This window comes from Triturus cristatus, chromosome 11 (genome assembly GCF_964204655.1).
Source record: "Triturus cristatus chromosome 11, aTriCri1.1, whole genome shotgun sequence".
NCBI lineage: Eukaryota > Metazoa > Chordata > Amphibia > Caudata > Salamandridae > Triturus > Triturus cristatus.
This window is the reverse complement of record NC_140594.1, coordinates 556,806,658-556,825,860: the sequence shown is the minus strand read 5'-3', so window position 1 is coordinate 556,825,860 and position 19,203 is coordinate 556,806,658. Positions and strand designations below refer to the sequence as shown.

General features: G+C 43.3%; 1 protein-coding gene across 1 annotated transcript in view; it reads right to left on the bottom strand.

The window, feature by feature from the left end:
- The window catches only part of SLC9A9 (solute carrier family 9 member A9), a 2,902,095-nt gene that overhangs the window by 1,829,581 nt on the left and 1,053,311 nt on the right, over positions 1-19,203 (bottom strand). Inside the window, exon 9 of the mRNA XM_085633573.1 lies at positions 1,361-1,449. Within this exon, the coding sequence (XP_085489699.1) occupies positions 1,361-1,449 (89 nt within the window). The remainder of the gene's footprint in view (positions 1-1,360; positions 1,450-19,203) is intronic.

Below are 19,203 nucleotides of genomic sequence, written 5' to 3'. Positions count from 1 at the left end.
ACATCTGCATTTCAAATCGGCTGGAAGACCATAAAATACACAGTCGAAGATCAATCGGGTTCTTTACATCTGGTGTTCGTCTCTGCAGCGTTGATCGATGATCAACTCATATATTGAGGCTTTTCACTTGAGATAAATCTACTACAGGGATCCGTTGCAGGAGGGAAGCACGTACAAGGTCTCTGGTTATCCTGACAGTCTGGCATGGTCACTCCCCAAGGACCACCACTGATGTATGTAATCAGGTTTACCTTGCTGTACCAAAAATGCATGCATAAAAAACAAAAAGGGCAACCATTTGTTCCTTTTGAATGTGAGTGTGCGCATAAGACTCCCAGAGGAGTGGCCCCTACAGATTTATTTCAGATAGTGAACTACTCGGTGGATATCAGCAGTCTGTTTCATGTATCATATGAATGTGTGTAACTTGTATCATATCAAGAAATGAATTATTCAATATCTTTTTCAGAACTGAAGAGCAGAAATAAGGGGCTTTCTGGATTGTGAAATATGTAATGAAGTAATTTTTATTAAACAACAAGAATTTGGTCATATCAATACATAGTCAAGGCGCTACGATTGTGATTAAGGTGGCAGTAGAGAGCCCTACATGTGAACAAGTGTGAAGAGGAAAGCTTTAAGTGTGATCACCACATAAACTAAACCAAAAAACATGGCTGTACATTTATTTTGCAATACAAAGTCAGACTGGAATAATATTTTCAGGTCTACAAACAAGTGATCAGTCCTAAACAGTATAAAAGGACTACTTCACATTTCAGCCCACATCTGTAACAAATACCTGGGTCTTCATCAGGACTTAAAAGGGAGGGGGGATCTGCAGTCAACAGGCTAACACCCCACCACCACAAGTCATTACAAGTTATTAAATGGACCAACCATGACCAGGACATGAAAAGCATAAGACTTAGTAAAGGTAAAACGTTTGTCTACATGTGGGGAGACCCAGGCCGGCTGGCTGATCTGTGGACGGAATCACTGACAAAAAGAAAGAGCCCAGTACACCAGGTGAAATGGGGGCAGAGTGCCAGCAGTCCCTTGCACTGACATGTTCAGTGACTGAGTAACAAGACCATGCGGTTCATTATGTGTTATCATGCGTCCGGACGGCTGACCATTTTAGAAAACGGTCTGAGAATAAAATGTCTAAAACTAAGTGTGAGTTTTGCCTGCTATGTATTTGCATAGCATGCAGAGCCGCTTTCTTTTATGGTTCGAGAGAATACAGAGATTTCTAAAGAGACCTCTAGAAGCCAAAATGCGATATGCATGAATGATCAGAAAAATACATATTTACCCACTTGATGCTTACAGAGATTTTATTCTTTAGCAAGGTTACCTGTTTAGTTCTCATTTTAGAATCTGTTGATAGGTTGTTGTAGGTGTAATGAGCCTGAGTCACGCCACAAAAAAGGACAGCAACAATTCCTGAAATTGAAATGAAAAAACATCAGTATATGTTGTTTGCTTGAAACATACTAGTTGAGATTCATCGTATTCTAAATGATTAAATGCTAGCAGTTGCCTCCATGATTTGAGATTACCACGATTACCATAATAAAGGTAAGTAGGTAAGTAAGTTATGTTTTTCTAAAGTGCATGAATGCCGAGGCGTCTTAGCACTAACATGCTGTCACAAATCTGGTAGGAGAGGAAACATAACACTGGAAACAAAGAACCAAGTCTTCATAGATTTTCTGACCACAGCGTGTTCGTTTGAGACCTCAGGGAAAAAGGCATGGAGTTCCATAGCTTACAAGTCAAGTAGGAAAGACTTCTGCCACCCAACTTAGACTTCTTTACCCTAGGAATAACCACCAGCCGAGCCTTGAAAGATCTTAGGTCACGTCGAGGGACATGCCAAGCAAAGCTTTTTCTGAAAGACAAGAGGTCCAAATCCATGCATTGCCTTGTGTACACTGCACAATTCATTGCATTTTACCCTATCCTAAACAGGCAACCACTGGAGGTCCCTAATGCTATTCAATATAGAACCAGATTTGGGGATTTTTAGAAGCAGACGAGCTGCTGCGTTCTGCAGGGATTGAAGCTTTGATTGAAGACATTTATCTATTCCCAACTACAGAGCATAGCAATAGTCTTTCTTAGACAAAACAAGGCAACTATTACCATTTTCTGTATATCAAATGGGATGAATAGAAAAACCATTTTTGGTATCTTCATAAGATAAAAACACAAAGATGTGATATGGTTGATCTGTCCAGAGAAATAGACCTCAAGATTTCTCACTGTTCAAACTGGAAATGGACAGGGACCAGAATCACTAGGCCACGAAGAATCATTCCAGAAAAAGATGTTGTTTCCAAAAAAGGTCCTTGGACTGCGAGAATGAATATGTGTATTTGTGAAGTAACTTACACCTGACACTTTATTTGCAATATCAAATCATCAGACAAACCTACAACATAAGGATGTATGTAGATCTCTAGGTTACTGTAGCTGCATTTGTGGAAAGTAATAGTAAGCTGTCCTGATCATTTGGACAGTCAAGTCTAAGCTATTCTTTGGCCAGTACAAAATTAAGCCTGGGCAAAGCTACGCTACGCTTGCGTAGTTTGCGAAGTTTGCGCTACTTCGCACTACGCGAATTGCACGTAGCACAGTGCAAACATGCGTAGCGTAGCATTGCGTAGTGCAGCGGTCATTTTTTGCTTGCTCGCGGTCCTCAACATCAAGTTGGCGACCGCGAGCATGCAAAATGACATCCCGGCGAGACTTTTTACTAGTTCGCGATCAGCAACATCAAGTTGCCGATCGCGAGCATGGAAAATGAACATCCCGGCGAGATTCTCAACGCGAGGAGGTCAGGTTTCTCATTGCGAGTGGTCGCGTTTGCTCGCGATGAGAAACTACCAGTCCGCGTTGAGAAATCTGCCGCTCGAGTAAAAATCTACTCGAGCAGCAGAAAACTACAGCTCGCACTGTGCAAGATGTCGTTTTCAATGATTGCATAGTGCCGGATGCTTGTCCGCACTGTGCAATCATTGAAAACGGCATCTTGCACAGTGCGAACAGGGTACTACGCAGTTCGCGATGTGCTACGCATAGCTCGCGTAGTGCGAAGTGCACTTTGCGTAGCTTCGCGTAGTGCAACTTTGCGAACTACGCCCAGGGTTATACAAAATACATATACAGACTTTAGCCAGACAGGACATTAGCCACTCATTATGAGACCTGGCATCATCACCAGCTTTAGAAGTTCCAAAGCAATCTGCAAATAATGACGTAACATGACTGGTTGTGCGACAAGCTAGCCCAGGTTGTTCTTCATTGAGCTTGATTGCTATAACATATGGGAAAATGCAACTGCAACAGGATCATTTTATTTTTGAATACTCGACTATCAGGGTGTAATGGTTATGAGCAGACAAGGTGTTGCTTATGTACCCACACATTTTGCATCACATGGTGGTGAACGGCTGCTGCAGTTTCAATGACAAGTCAAGGCATATCCTGACACACGTCAGGTCCACAGTCAACATATGGATGTACTTGAAGATAATCCATAATGAGGAGAAAGGCTTCTGTTGCTGTTCTAGAAATGCACTGATATCACCACAAACATGAAATTCAGTTGTGAGGCTTCTGGGCCACTGTAAATACCATAATGAACTTACATAATTTATATTGACAATAAAGGCTTCAACAACCACGTTCATAAAATAATAGACATTGTTGAGAACATTAAATAAACCTGTAAAGCAGCAATCCTATTGTTAAAATCTATATGGCCCACATCAACATTAAATACAGCTTTTGTGGTGTCACAGTTGATTCTATCCGTAAAGCGATATTTTATGGCGCATGATTCCAAAACAATACATGTACAATGCTTGCAAATGTTTTAGCCACTAGCGATCATCTTAAAGAGATATGACGTTTCATCAGGGAGCTCAGTGCACAACCTTGGAACTCAGACACAAGTGGCTTTCCCAACCTGAAGACATTCAAGAAAAAATGAAAACCTTCCCAGACCCCATGCGGACAGTAGTACAACTCTGGCAAACAGCCATGATATTCGTCGGATGGAAACACATGGATACAGAGGCGACTCCTCTATGGGATGCCGATTTTCTGGGTACACTGCAGGGGCAGCGGAATTTGACAAGTGGGGCATTATAGGACTCTCCAAATTGGATGACATTTGGGCTCCGGGGAATGTCACCCCCTGACCTGCTCTGCAAATGAAATATCAAGTAGCACACCATCCGAGATATATAGATATATGCAACTCCACAACTCCCTTCAGGCGGTGATCCCAAACTACCGGACTTCTCCCAGCATTGAGGAAATGCTATTGGATGGATTCATGCCAGAAAGGCCATGTCACTGACTTACAAAAAACGACTTAACCACATGCCCGATGCCTTAAAACATTTAAGGGAGGAGTGGGAGCAAGTGCTAGGGAGATTGATAGATGGAGAATGAGAATGAGAAGAGGCCCTTGCATCCCCCAGAGAGGTAGACATACGCTCAGGATTCAGGCTGATCCGCCATCGTATCCTTCATCGCTCCTATTACACCTGAACGATGATGGTAAAGATGGGGAAGATGAGGAATGTCCACTGTCTACGTGGTTGTGGACTGACGGGTACCTTCTTCCACACCCTTTGGAAATGCCCAATACAGCAGGAGCTTTGGTCTGCAGTTGTGAAGAGCTGGAGTGAGGTGAGGGGGGATGGTATAAGTGTCTTCGCAAAGCAGTGTATTCTGAATATCTGGGGAGAGACAGACGCCAGCACGGTGCAACGGACATGGATGACATTGGGCCTGGTGGTGGCAAAAAGAGATATAGCACAGGCATTGGGAACCAGGCAGACCCCAGACTTGGGGAAGTGGAAGAGGGACATGGATTGGTGCATGATGGTGGAAAGGATGGTGTACAAGGGTAAAGGTAACATCCAGAAATGGGAGAAAATTTTGAATAGCTGGAATACCTCGTAGGCCAGATATGTGGGATCCTTAACCTTCCTAGTGAAGACATGGTACATTTCAGGAACACAGAGAGAAAAAGACAAGTGAAGGGACAAAGTAGGGGATGATGGAAAGGGGAATGGTGCTCGATGATAATGTGAGATATAAGACAGTGGCAAATTTGAAGACTGTTGTTGTACTCAAAACATAAACAAAAAGATATGCTTAAACAAATAAAAAATGAAAACAAGGCCGTTCTTAGAGGCTTTCCCATACTCTCTCAGTGTCTTGGACTACCTTCTGACGTCTTAAGCGACAGAACAGTGAACTGCACAAAGACATCCACATGGATGAAAAACTACCTAGCAATCAAGTGGTTGTCGTCACAAACCCTGCAATCTACAAAATATTTCAACAATAAGTATTTGCACCCTAAACTGATTATGTTTCTGTCGCGTTCACATCTAATATGTTATCAGAAACTTATTTTCTTAAAACTCTTTAATATAGTTAAATTCTCATCATATTTGTGGACAGGACACACCAGTTAACATACCCAGATAGCAGATATTGATATCCCTACTAACGGCATTCATTATTAACTGACCACCAATATTAATCAATCATTATAAATAGCACATGAAAGTGTGATCTGTGACATCAAGCTCTTGGTTTTGATTGAAGCCATTCTTTACCACACAACTGTGCTTTCCTACAAACTCTCCAAGAGCCATTCATGTTATTGGTAGTTTATTTTTAGTTTAGTACTATCCCTCAGAGAGGGTGCAGCCAGTGCAAAAATACAAAGCTATTGTTACTTCTAATGAGTGCTGTCGGACACTGTAGTAATAAATCACCATATCAGGAAAGTTTATTGTAGTCCAATTTATTCACTACAGCCCTCAACAGCTTCCAGAGTCACCTGATCCAGAAAGTTCATATCTCTCGATCCCATACATTCTAAATGGAATGTCTATTTGATGAAGCATGTTAATACTACCACAGGTCCACTTGGTAGAACATATGTATTTTAGAAAGTAAGGTTTTACAGTTCTTGTGCAAAGTCTGAAATTTGCACAACTGGAGATTCAAGCGCACACAAAATCCAACTACATCCAGCCCTTAAAAGCCAGGGCCGTCGAAAGTAGAAAAAAATCTATAAGAGAAGAGCTACGAAATTGACCAGAGAAACATGCATATTCAATTTTTGTTGGAAAATCCACCCTCCATGGATCAATAAGTACCAGGGTTTTGATAGTTTGGGCTTCAACTGCCTCTTTATGTTTACAGAGGAATCTAATCTTGGATTCTGCAAGAAATTAAAGTCGCCTCCAAAAATAATTTCCACTGGGACTTGTAATAGTGAGATTGAAAAAGCTCCTCATAAGGCACGCCATTATCTTCCACTGGCAAATCCCAACTCACGAACGTGAGTCACCTGGGCAGTACCAGACAACTCACCCAGCACCAATGTCCACATCTGTCACCGGCAAAATCAATCACTTCCTCACCTAGCCTCTTGGCCCATAAAAATTGCCGTACTGTGATGTGCCGCCTGGGCAGAGGAAACACCCCTATAATCCGCCCAGCTTTTTAAAATTGAAAATCCAGAAAGCTTCTCTTCCAGGATATGCGTTTCCTGCAATAAAACCACCGAAGAGTTCTCAGCTGTAATCCAGGCCTCTATTGAACATAATTTTATATTATTATTAAGACCGTTAACATTAAAAGAGGCCACCTTCAAAATATTATTCATCATCGTCTCAACTTTCTTTTCCCAGGAAATCCATTAGGTACATAAAAAGAACCACAAAAAGTACGCAAAGTGCTTGGTGTACAAAAGAAACAATAAGGTGTTAACCAAATGGTCAAATACCATTACATCCAATAACCTACCCCAAATAAAAAGCATGCATACTCAGCCTGCTCAGCTATTGCCCACAGATACATCCTTGCTAAAATACCTCACCATCTTGCAATTCATACTTGATTCAAAGTACCTGAGCACCTGGCCTTTTCTTTTAACAGACCATCCATTCCAAATATTAAACTGCTGTGATACAAAGATGGAATAATCTCAGCACTAGTGTCCCTCTTCTTTTGAATTCAACATCCTGAGCATTCAGAACTGGTGCATGTTCCTACAAATCGCAAGTATGGATCTCTTTTAATCCAGCCTATTACACCCTCCTTCCCCCCTGCACTACCACCTTCCCCCTACATTGCCCCCTCCCCAAGCAGTGGTGCGTGGTCTGCCTTTCTACCCACACCTGCCATGCTCACCCACCCCGGAGAATGCTTGCATCTTTACACTGTGGCAAAACACGTCAACCCCTCTCCTCCGGTCTCCCGCCTCCCCAAGCATGAAAAAAGAAAAAAATCGTAAGTGCTGCCTTACATATGACACAGTATCAAACAACAATGTCTCATGTGTATCGTTTTCAAGGGGCAATTATGCATATATATGTGATGACACAATTATTTAAACACAATTTAATCGCTACATGGAAAAGAAACCAGGGAAACAATTTTTATAAATGCAGACTGTATTTCATATAGTAGACATGTTGGACATATTAACTTCATATGTTCAATCACATGAGTCAGTAGCACTGCGTTACATTCAATGGCATGTAACCAACAAAATACTGTGCACAAGTGCTCGTGAAGTGTAGTGACGGCGCAAGTGACACATGACGTGGTATAAACATTGAGAAAGATGGGCGCAGCAACAAATGAGATAAAACCACGATTTACATGTTCCGGATACCGTAACAATGAATTACAAGAACAACTGAATTAGATATATAGGGTATCCGTGGGTATGGGCGCCAAGAGTTCCACTCTGGGACATATGACACAGAACATTAATATTGGGCACATCCACTTAACGACAAAAAACAGACAGTTGATCAGCAAAATCCTAATGTCTACGTACTAAAACCCACCACTATGCATTAGACGTTGTATCATATAACTGAGACTTGTTTAAAATCTTCTGTAAGAATTCCTGTGCCTCTAAAACATTATAAAGAGAATTGCCCTTTTACCAGCACCTTCAATTTGGATTGCTGCACAATCACTGCCTGAGCACCCTGAGCTTTGTACTAATAAGTCCTTTTCACAAACTGTTTTCGACGCCTGGCTGCAGAGGCCGACATGTCAGGAAAAATACCACAAAGAGGTACTTCTAGCATAGTGAACTGCATCTGTCTGATTGCCTTTGTTAACACTTGCACTTTAATTCGATAGTCTCCAAAGTTTACCAATATTGTACGTGAAAATTCTGAGTCAGGAGTTAACTGTGCCGGCACACAATGAGCTCTAGTAGGTGTCAAGTCAACAGAGTGTTGCGGAAGGACGTGGGTTTTTATAAATGAATCGGCCAATTGAAGAACTTGTTGGCCCTCACATCCCTCTGTGACCCCTACAATGTGGAGATTAGTGCACAGAGAATGATTTTCCAATTCCTCTATCTTATTTTCCAATGTGAGCTTTTGCTTCTGAAACAAATGAACATATTTCTGGATCGTGGTGACCTGGTCCTCAAACTCTGAAATCCTGAACTCTGCTTTTTTTTTACCTCTCTAGAACCTGAGCCATGGTATCCTCAATCTTGGCAATTTCTACAGTTTGAGAGGCTTTGAGTTCTCTAATCTCATTCAAAATAAGAGTAAGCATTTTTTAGCATCCCATTGCATAATAAGTGTCTTGCCCCCCTGCTGCTGATCCTCCTACAACTATTCTGGCACTAATTCGCTTTGCTCCCTCTCACTTCCTGAGTTGCCCCACTCGGTGACTACAGGTAGGGACAGCAGCAGAGACTTCTGTGAAGCAGGCGACAATAATTGAGAAGTGCTGGCTTCACTCCTGGCTGGCATGGCAGAAATTAGAAGGGGGGAATGTGAAGCTACAAACTGAAAGCCCTCAGATAAGTTGGCCCCAGAACTGGTACATGTTTTGTTTTTCAAAAATAGAGGATATTCCTCAATTTTAGACAAGCTTGCTTCAGTCTCCAGTGAGGGCTCCACTAACTTTCCCATTAATGTCTGCTTAGGTAAAGCTACTCCAGCCACGGAGCGGTTTACATCCAGTGAATGAATAATATTTGTCTCTTCCAGTTCCAATTAGGAGAACTGAGAATGTTCTGAAGCATTCAGACTCCCTTCATGATTTTCTGTACTGGTGGTCATTGCGAGATCCTTATGCAGTGAAGCAGTGCGGTTTGCACGAGCTGCAGCCTGCCCCAGGCGCTTTTTCAACCTTTGTGTCAAAACTGTAGTGTCCAAGTTGGTTGTAGTGCCAGGTGCTTTTGAAAGACATTGCATACTTTACACATGCCCTTGACTATAAATCAGAGCCATTTTCAAGAGCCTTAACAAACTATACTCCAGTATAGTTCTTAAGTGCTACCAGTTCACTGGTGTGAAATTGAGATACAGCCCACTGAGTGACCCTCAACCGGGTAGCGAAAATGCACACTGCCTTTACTGCCTGCGGAGCCATAAACTTACTTCCTCCCGGCGATAAACCTGGTGTCCTTAGCTCAGTCACCTCATGTCATGTTAATTCTCCTCAGCAGGTCACTTTAACCTGGCTGCATAGAAGAGGTGCAATCCTGAAAAAGGACTCAAAAACAAGAGCAGCAAATCCAGCCGGAACACACTGCCTGCCTCCAGCCTTGTCCATGCATGTAACGTGCCCCCTGCTTGGGTTCTCAGGCTGTGAAAATGCCGCTCACTTCAAACATCAAAAATGGAGACATAAATGAGGCAGCAGTCCACACCTCTGCAACCTCTAACCGCCATCACAAGCTGCACCAGTGGAGTGGCTGTGCGACGGCCAATGGGCGTACAGACATAGGGGGGAGGAAGAGTTTCTGGCTATCAGCTACAGGTCATCGCTGATCTGTCCAGCAGACACTACCTATTGTTTTTTCAGATCAAGGGTACGCTCCCCCAAGCCTAGTGTGGGACACTTTAAAAGCCTATATTAGAGAGTTGGTGATAGGGAAGGACGCTGATAATAGAAGAAGGGCTAGATTACAAAAGCAAATTCTGGAAAAGACTGTCCAGGACAGTTAAGAAACCTTTCTAAGGTATCCATCTATGTTCAATTGAAGAGCATTGGCTAAGGCACTAAGTGAGGTGTATTATATCAAGTGTGAGGTATCAAATCATGCCTATAGGCAAAAGGTTTATGAGGTTAGCAATGTCATGTGGAGGTTATTAGCCTGGCAGGCACGCAAACAAACTCTCAATAATAGGATACATGCACTGAAATGCCTGGTTTCTGGGGTTAGGTGCAATGAACAGGAGAAGGTGGGGGGAATTATGCTTGATCATTATAAGTAGGTTTATACCCAAAATCAAATGGTAGATAAAGAACTCCTGGGAATTTTTTTAGGAGACCTTAATAGCCCCACTTTATCAGAAGATGTGGAAAATACTGTTCAACCTTTCTCTAAAGAAGAATTGGAGGAGGTGGTTAAAAATCTCCCAAACTGTAAGACTTGTGGGCCTGTCGGCTTGTGGGCCGAATTAAAAAAAATATTTTGTAGATGTTGTAGTTGACTATCTCTTACTGGTTCCCATCACAATGTTGGAAGGGGGCCCTATACCGGTTTCATTTCATATGGAAAACTTAAGGTTTTTAAACAAAAGGGAAAAATGGCAAGGATCCGAGCTCATATCGTCCAATCACTTTATTAAACTTGGATTATATAATAATCATGAAATTATTGGCTAACACATTCAGTTTAATAGCATCAAAGTTGATCCATTCGGACGAGAACGGTTTTATTGCTGGATGGCAATTAGGTACAAACACACACTATTTAGCTGAAGCACTCGATTATCTTTCAGTTAATAATGCATCAGCTATATTAAATAGAGTATTCAGAGATTTAAAGTCGGGACAGATTAGATTCAGTCAAAAAGCAGCAACTGCTTTAGTCGAAGCTTCCGATCATAAGAGCCCTAAGGAATGGAAACGATTGCTTGCCTCCAAGAAGGGCCCGGATCTTTGCCAAAAGGCAATCAAAAAATGGGAAAAAGATGTAGGATGAAATTAACACACTGAATTTTAGTGTTCTGAGAGGAGCCAATTGGTGGATAATGTTATTTTTTAGTAACTGGCATCTCTATAGAACTCAGTAATTTCTTGCACAAGTCAACCCTAGGTGGGGTCTACGCTTCCGATGTAATTCGTGGTGCTGTTGCAAATTGGTCGCATGTACCCCATACAGGAATTTTTTAAAGAAATATTTCAGTATTTAGAGAAGAATTGGCAAATTAAACTTGCTCCCAGTATCTGGTGGAAAGGTTTGGGGATCCTTCTACTCGTGTAGCCACCAGATTTGTAAAATTATTATATATGGCAGTGGCCAGATCCATATTACTGCAAAAGTGGTGGACATAGTTGATCCCCATAAGAGGGGACTGTCATAACTGCCAAGGTTTCAGATTGCTTATGTGTGACATTTTCATAATTGCAGTGTAATTATGAGTGACATTCAACGACTATGAGTGACACTTTCTCGCAAGCAAAATCAAGCAATGAAGAAGTGCAAAACAAATAAATAACAGACATTACACCCATTTGGGCAACGAAAAACTCAGATCTTAAAACTGCTGTAAAGTGCTAGAAATGGAAGGGCACTAACCTAGTAAAAAAAAGTAGCTCACAGATAATCCTCATAAAATACAATTTTGTGAACTCGTGGTTCATGTTCTTTCTTTCCTTCCTTCTCCCCTTTTCTCCTCTTTCTTCCTTTTTCCCTCCTTCCCATTGTCTCATTTTCCATTTCCCTCTCTAGTACTCTTTTTCTTCCTCTTACCTCACTCAAAAGGTAACAGTGGTAAAACGGGTTAGCCATGTGGCATCATTTGGGATCAAAGCATGCATGATGTTACTTCCGCTACCCCAGGCGTTTGGACTGACACTTTATAAAACTTCCTCTGTATGCTAATAGCACAAGGAGGCCTTATTGATCCAGAGCCCCTGTGCAGGCGTCCCTGCAGGGCGAAAGGGCGCCGTAAGCTGCCATCGACCCTGGGGTACTTTAGCACCCCGTTCGGGACACACGCACAGCTGTCCACGTGCAGCTATTAATGTATAATTGCTCTAATTACTGCCAGACACAGTGATCAGGAAGGTGCAGCTAAACCTGCTCGAGCAATGTGCTGTAAAAAAAGACGTCTCTGGAGCCTCCAGGCCAAGGAAGCACTTTCCTGGCTCCATTCATTAATTGTATTGTCCCTTTTCTGCAGTCTTGGCCACGGTGCTCTGCACCAGTTAAAGTACAGGTAGGTCAGTTGCCCTCGCCGCATGCACCCTCTGACCGCTGGGGTGTGAAAGTTGCCGCCCGCAATAGCATATGCTCTAATTCTGTTTTGCAAGGTATGGGTGATGGCGATTGTGCATTTAAATTTGTAGTCCAGCAAATAAAACAAAATGCACAACCATTCAAAGTTCCCCCAGACAGCCGCCACTTTGGTGTAATATTGGCGAAATCACCATCCTGTGCACAAGACCCAACAAGGCCTGCAGGAAGCCAAAACAAACTAAAGCAGCACACACTGACCTGCACAGCTAGCGGCCCCTCCGAACTCCGGCAATGCTGGCCGGGTAATACCGTGCACTCAGCACAGCGCGGAGTATCGCAAGTTAACTCCAGTTCGCGTTGAGTCCCCGGCCGCCGCTTCTGACCGACCTCACTTCCTTCCTGTGAAGGACGTGAGATCATGATTCCCCCACATGGCGCTGGCGCCACAGCTAACGCAACGACTGAGAGGGCAGGCCCTGCTCGGGAATTTTGTTTCAATTATGCAGGCAGAGGCAGCAGCCTCCTGCTGCCCGGCAGATTGTAACATTGTAGCACTGTCACCCAGAGCACGATCGGATCTTTAATTAAGTTTCTCCTGAATGCAAGTATGCGGTAAGCTGAGCAGCAGGTGGCGCACACAGGTGTCAGAGGCACCGGCATGCGCGCTACCACCCTGGCATTACGTTGCCATTTTCAGCCGGCGCTGCCTGCAGAGTGCAGTCAGTGGCATTAAAGTGCGTGACAATGCATTTCAGTGCGGTGATGCGGAACACCACACTGAAATGCGTTAGAGTTACCTCTGATGCGTGATACTTGGCAGGACTGAACTGGATGCAAAAAATGAAGCATGTGAGAAATAAGGAACGGCTGTATGCAATGCATAGCTGGGGGATTAAGAAATCTGACAAACTATGGGGGCGGTTTACGGAAGAAGTCTTGGAGTAGATTAAAAGGCAAAGGGCCTCATGTAGGTAGCCGAATACCGGTCGGTAACGGCCGATTTTCGGTAATTATACCGTTACCGACCGGTATTTTGGCTTTTGAGATGTAGGGGGCTCATTTCTGCATTCGGTAATTTACCGAATTGGTAAAATTACCGAATCGGTAATTTTACCGATTCGGTAAAATCCGAATACAGAAATGAGATGTAGGGGGAGTGTGTGTGTGTGTTTTGGAGTCGGTATTTACCACCAACTATTAGTTGGTGGTAAATAATGAATGTAATGAATGGATGTGTTTAAGCGTTTTAAAGCGCTTAGACGTGTGCAATGTGGCAGACATACATGCCCTTAGGGCATGTATGTGTGCCACATGTGCACACATGGCCGTCTCAGGGGTGCAACAGGGTGTCAATGTGACACCTTGCCACCCTTGCATGTGTTCCCCTAATTACCGAATCGGTATTTACCGATTCGGTAATGAGGCATACCTTCCCATCAATGGGAAGGTATGCCTCATTACTGAATCGGTAAATACCGATTCGGTAATTACCAACTTTTACCGAATCGGTAAATAATACCGACTCATTACCTACATATCATTTACCACTTCATAAATACCGAATCGGTAAAATTCGGTATTTATGAAGTGGTAAATGGGTCCCTACCTACATATGGCCCAAAATGTTTAAACTAGAAAGAAAGCTGTCTAGACCCATTCTCCGTATTTACGTCATTCAGAGTTTTAATGCAGTTTTTGTTTCTGGACTAATTCCGTGATTAAATGTGTTTTGTATATGTATTTATTGTTGGTGTATGATATATCATGAACTAATGTAAATTATCGCAATTTTTGGAACTCAATAAAAAAAGTTTAAAACAATTGATGGGCACACAATGATCTCTGCAGCAGGTATCTTAACCCTGAAATATATTTTAAAAAGCAGCCTCTTTGGAAAAAAAAAAGAAAATCCAACTACAACTTAAACATTCCTTAAACTACTTTCAATCGGACCGTGTGGAATTCAGGATTTCAGCACCTCCACAAAACCCTCTGGAGTAAGGTGCTGTAGTCCTTGCCGAAGTTGTCTTCCAAAAGGTAACAACATGAAGTTCATACATGTCAAAGATGGAGGCAACTCACTAAAAAAGTTCAAGTTAAATAGACATGGAAGGATCCCCTAGACATAATGCGAAAAAGATTAAGGCAGCTCTTAATATTTCCTAAAAGTACATCCAAATCACGTGATATGCACATGACTCAGAAAGATAAACTCTTTAAGCAAGCATTCAACTAATGTGTTGTACTTACGGGCCACATCCAGGAAATAATGCCAGATGGGAGCTCAAGCAAGTAATCTGGACTCGCTGGGGCTCAAACCTATACTCACTGACTCAATACTATTATCTCTCCCCTCATGCATCAAGAATAACACTAACTGGAAGAGTAACTCAAAACTAGACAGAGTTCTAATATAATTATCACGTAAGCCTGATGTGATTGGGTGTGGACTAGGTCAATTGCTTCGGGTGAAAAGTGAGGACAGAGAAGCTGTCAGTGAGCATCCTAGGTCAGTGTAGCTACATGTGAGAGTACAGTGCCCAGGTCCTGCAGCTCTGTCATTTTTCCAGCCTGCTGATATCCGAGCTGCAAAGATCTGACCCTGAAGTTCTTGGCTCTTGAGTCAGGAGCTATCTCAATGTCGTAATTCAGCTGTTGGTATCGGTGGTTGGCAGTGTCAGCATGACCCAGTGGCATTTTCTAAGTTGCTGATTTCCCCATGAATGGTGAAAAAGATACACCATCTGACAAGATTACAGGAAGATTCAGGGGCTGCACTAGAGTTTACATTTTCTGTAATCTCCTGGAGTGCAGCAGATGTCTTTGTGTGAAAGACAAGTGAAAACTAAGAGGAAAGATAACTTTGGGAAGGCGGGATGGGGGTCATGCAAGTATTAAAACCTGAATCTGCCTGTTGGCCAAGCCAGATCTAGGTATGCAACCTATAGAACAATAATGTTGTAAGCCCAGGTCATAAACCACAACATAAATCAGGGGTGCTCCCCAACAAAGCTAAGCACAGATATACAGTGGAAATCATTAATGTAGCTTACCGCCCCGGAAATACAATCCCCCACTAACAATATGCAGGAATAGAATAAAGTCGATAACGGACTGTAGGCCCTGTCCAGCACAATGACCACCATTTAAATGCACACCCTTGATCCAGCAAACGTCCATGACTCATGTAAGCCAAAAGCAGAGACTGTAAACTCCTAGCTTAAAAATTGCAATGCAGGGGCATAGTACAATTGTGTAATCCAATCACCCTATTTCTAAAGGAGATAAGGCTAACTAAGGGTGGTAAGACATTGAGGTGCCGATCAGGATCCTGGAAAAACCGGGTACAAACTGTCGGTCGGAGCGTTTTCTCCGTCCGACTCGTACCCGGTCGTAAAACTTCACAAACATGCAAGTACGATTCGCACGGAAACACCATTTCCGTACGAGTCGTACAAAACACCAACCGACGAAAATATACATACAAATGTGATCCGGGAAAGCGCCGACGTGACGTCAGGACACTTTCAGGCAGCGTTTCACGAACCAGGAAGTACGATTCGAACCGACAGCAGTCCGGACGGCAATATTTTTACGGCACCCAAAAAGTGCCGGAAAAGCGAAGTACGCCACGATGCGAGTGGAATTGGGGGCCTGGTATGCGCCAAACCCCCCCCCCAGCCCCCGTGAGTACGCGCCGAACCCCCCCCAGCCCCCGTATGTACGCGCCGAACCCCCCCCAGCCCCCGTGAGTACGCGCCGAACCCCCCCAGCCCCCGTATGTACGCGCCGAACCCCCCGTGTATGTACACCCGTGTACGTACGAGTCGAACCCCCGTGTATGTACACCCGTGTACGTATGAGTCGAACCCCCCCATGTATGTACACCCCCCGTGTATGTACACCCGTGTACGTACGAGTCGAACCCCCCGTGTATGTACACCTGTGTACGTACGAGGCGTACCCCTACCCGTGTATGTACGGTACGTACATACACGGGTGGGGGTACGACTCGTACGTACACGGGTGTACATACACGGGGGGTTCGACTCGTACGTACACGGGTGTACATACACGGGGGGTGTACATACATGGGGGTTCGACTCGTACGTACACGGGTGTACATACATGGGGGGTTCGACTCGTACGTACACGGGTGTACATTCACGGGGGGTGTACATACAACGGGGGGGTTCGACTCGTACGTACACGGGTGTACATACACGGGGGTGTACATACACGGGGGGGGTTCGGCGCTTACATACGGGGGCTGGGGGGGTGTTCGGCGCGTATGCGGGCACATGTCTCCATGGTTGCTATGGGAGTTCGGTGCGGATGGTGTTTTTTCCATACGGTTGTGACATCGGACGCACGGGATGGATCGTACTTACGCGGTTGGACTTCACTTTTCACATTTGTACGGTAAATCGTCCGGGGACGTGTCGGACACATTTTCCGACCCGAGGACGTGTGGGGAATTATTCCCAATGCGATTCGTATGGAGTTTTTCCCATGCGAATCGTACTTGGCAGTTTGTACGGCACTTGTACGATTCGTACGGTAAAAAGACCGGATACAAGTCGTACGGGGAAATTTTTTCCAGGATCCTAATCGGCACCTGAGTGTCCTAGATCAGGAAAAGTATGAATCTCTCTTAGGAGGACAAACAAGTTGGAGGCTTACGAATCAGTACCAGGACCTGGACCAAGACTTTCAACGGCTATGGTGAAAGTAACAAATGCAAAAACAACAGTTGATGGACAGAATGCAGAACAATGTCATACATTCACCCCAGATGATGAAAGTGACAGCAACGTGAAGGCCATCAATGCCATGAAGTTTTTGGCACCAGAGGGAGGATGTAGGGTCTATCTTTGGGGATCACATGCAAGAGTATAGATATGGGTCAAGAGCAGCTGGACACACTTACTAGATGGACCTTTAGATGGGATATCCAGAACTAGAGCAGGCATACTGTAGTTTATAGAAGTCAGGGCACCTCCAACATCAGACCTCCAGCCCTCTCATGATAAACTAAGTAGTCAGTTAATCTAGGACCATGCAACAGAAATGCCAGAGGCCACTATGGCTCTTGACATCTTCATACAAAAAGACATATCAAACTTGTGCCCAATAATAGGCACACGTTTTATCTTCCTTATACTAAATAAAGAACAGAAACACAGGCAAACTTTCAAGCAATGGCAAAAATCAATTCTTAATTGAGACTCCACAGCAGCTATAGACCAGCTTTTTGGATCACTGAATACATCGATTGATGAAGCTCAAAGAACAGTGACAGATATGGAGATGTCAAAAAACAGTACAGCCAAATTTGATTGAGATAGTTATTGAAAATGGAAAACTTAAAGGAAATCTGCACTTATTTGGGTCCAAAGAGGGGCAGCGAAAGATGTGTTTTGTGATCCAGCTGTTCAAGCAGACTTTCTCAGCTTGGTTGGATGTGAATTTCAATCCAGAAAGCCAGAGGACACATTATTTTAGGTTTAGTCATCAGAAGAACTAAACCCATCCCTACCATATCCTTATAAGCTTTTATCATCAACGTTGTTTTTATTAATTTATACAAACACAGACCATTGACTTCATGGTGGTAAGGTAGTCAGAGTAAAGAAAGATGAATAAGAAAATGTATAATATCACAACCATCCTTCCCACACCCCATATCATCAGTGAAAGTATAAAAAAGTACACTACGTCACAGTTGTGTTATGGCCACCGTTTCAAATGAGTGTTATTATTCACCAGATGTTGCGGCATCCATATTAGCAAACATTTAGACAATATCACTGGACATTATATGAAGTAACTTTGAATAATATGGATGTGTTAGTGTGCAGAATTCCGTGACTAAGTAATCCAGGAATGAGGACCAATGGGTATCTAAGGAGAGCAGGCCTCTAACAGAAATCAATGTCATTATTTAAGATTGTCATGACCTTCCATATTCCATACATGTAGTCTCTTCATGTAGGGTTCCTGGTATGCACCAATGCCACCAATATCGCCTGCAAGGCTGCACATACATCTATAGCCAATTGCTTTCTTTTCACAGATCTCGTGGATTATGCACAAGTATATGGAAGCCCTAATAAACAAATGCCGGATCCTTAGGCAAACATACGTTAAATATAGTGTCTACAGACTGCAGAGTTTCACCCCTAACTTTGGCTAGTTCAGTGCAATGTTACAACAGGGGGATAAGAGCACCCCAGGCCACACATTAGCAGCAGCATATGTTTGATTTTGTGCTCTCCTATTCATGTATCTTTGCCGGCATGTCATACCAGCACATCTCCATTTTACAAAAGGTTTCGCTTCCCTTGGAGCAGCAAAGAGTTTCATATGTTTTTTCATGTATTTTGTTCCACTCTGTCTCAGGAAGCTCATGGCCCAATTCCCTTTCCCTTCTTTGAATACTTGGGGATTTCATGTTTTTGGTGACTTTCAAGAGCACTTTATATTATATATTTCAGAGATAAAGGGCCTGATTTTGAGTTTGGCAGACAGGTTACTCGGTCACAAATATGACAAACATTGCCATCTGCTTTATTACAATGGTATTATATTCAAACCAGGCCCTAAGAGTTTCTCCATGACTTTCCTTAGTACCCAGTTCTCAAAATCAGTCAGCAACCTGGTGACCACAATTCTACCCGGTGGGTGCATGGCCCCAGTGACCTAACTGGAGATAGTTGAAGTGTTCTGCAATTAGGATCATATTTATATTTTGGACTTCTACCAACATTTTGATGATTTCTTTGCAAAAGATGGAGCCCAACATTAAGCATTTGTTGTCCTTCGAAGTTTGATAATCCCCTCTCTCTAGAACTGACATAAAATCTGAATTGTGATTCAGTGGTGTGAAGAATGAAGGAAACGGAGTGAAGCCTATCGTT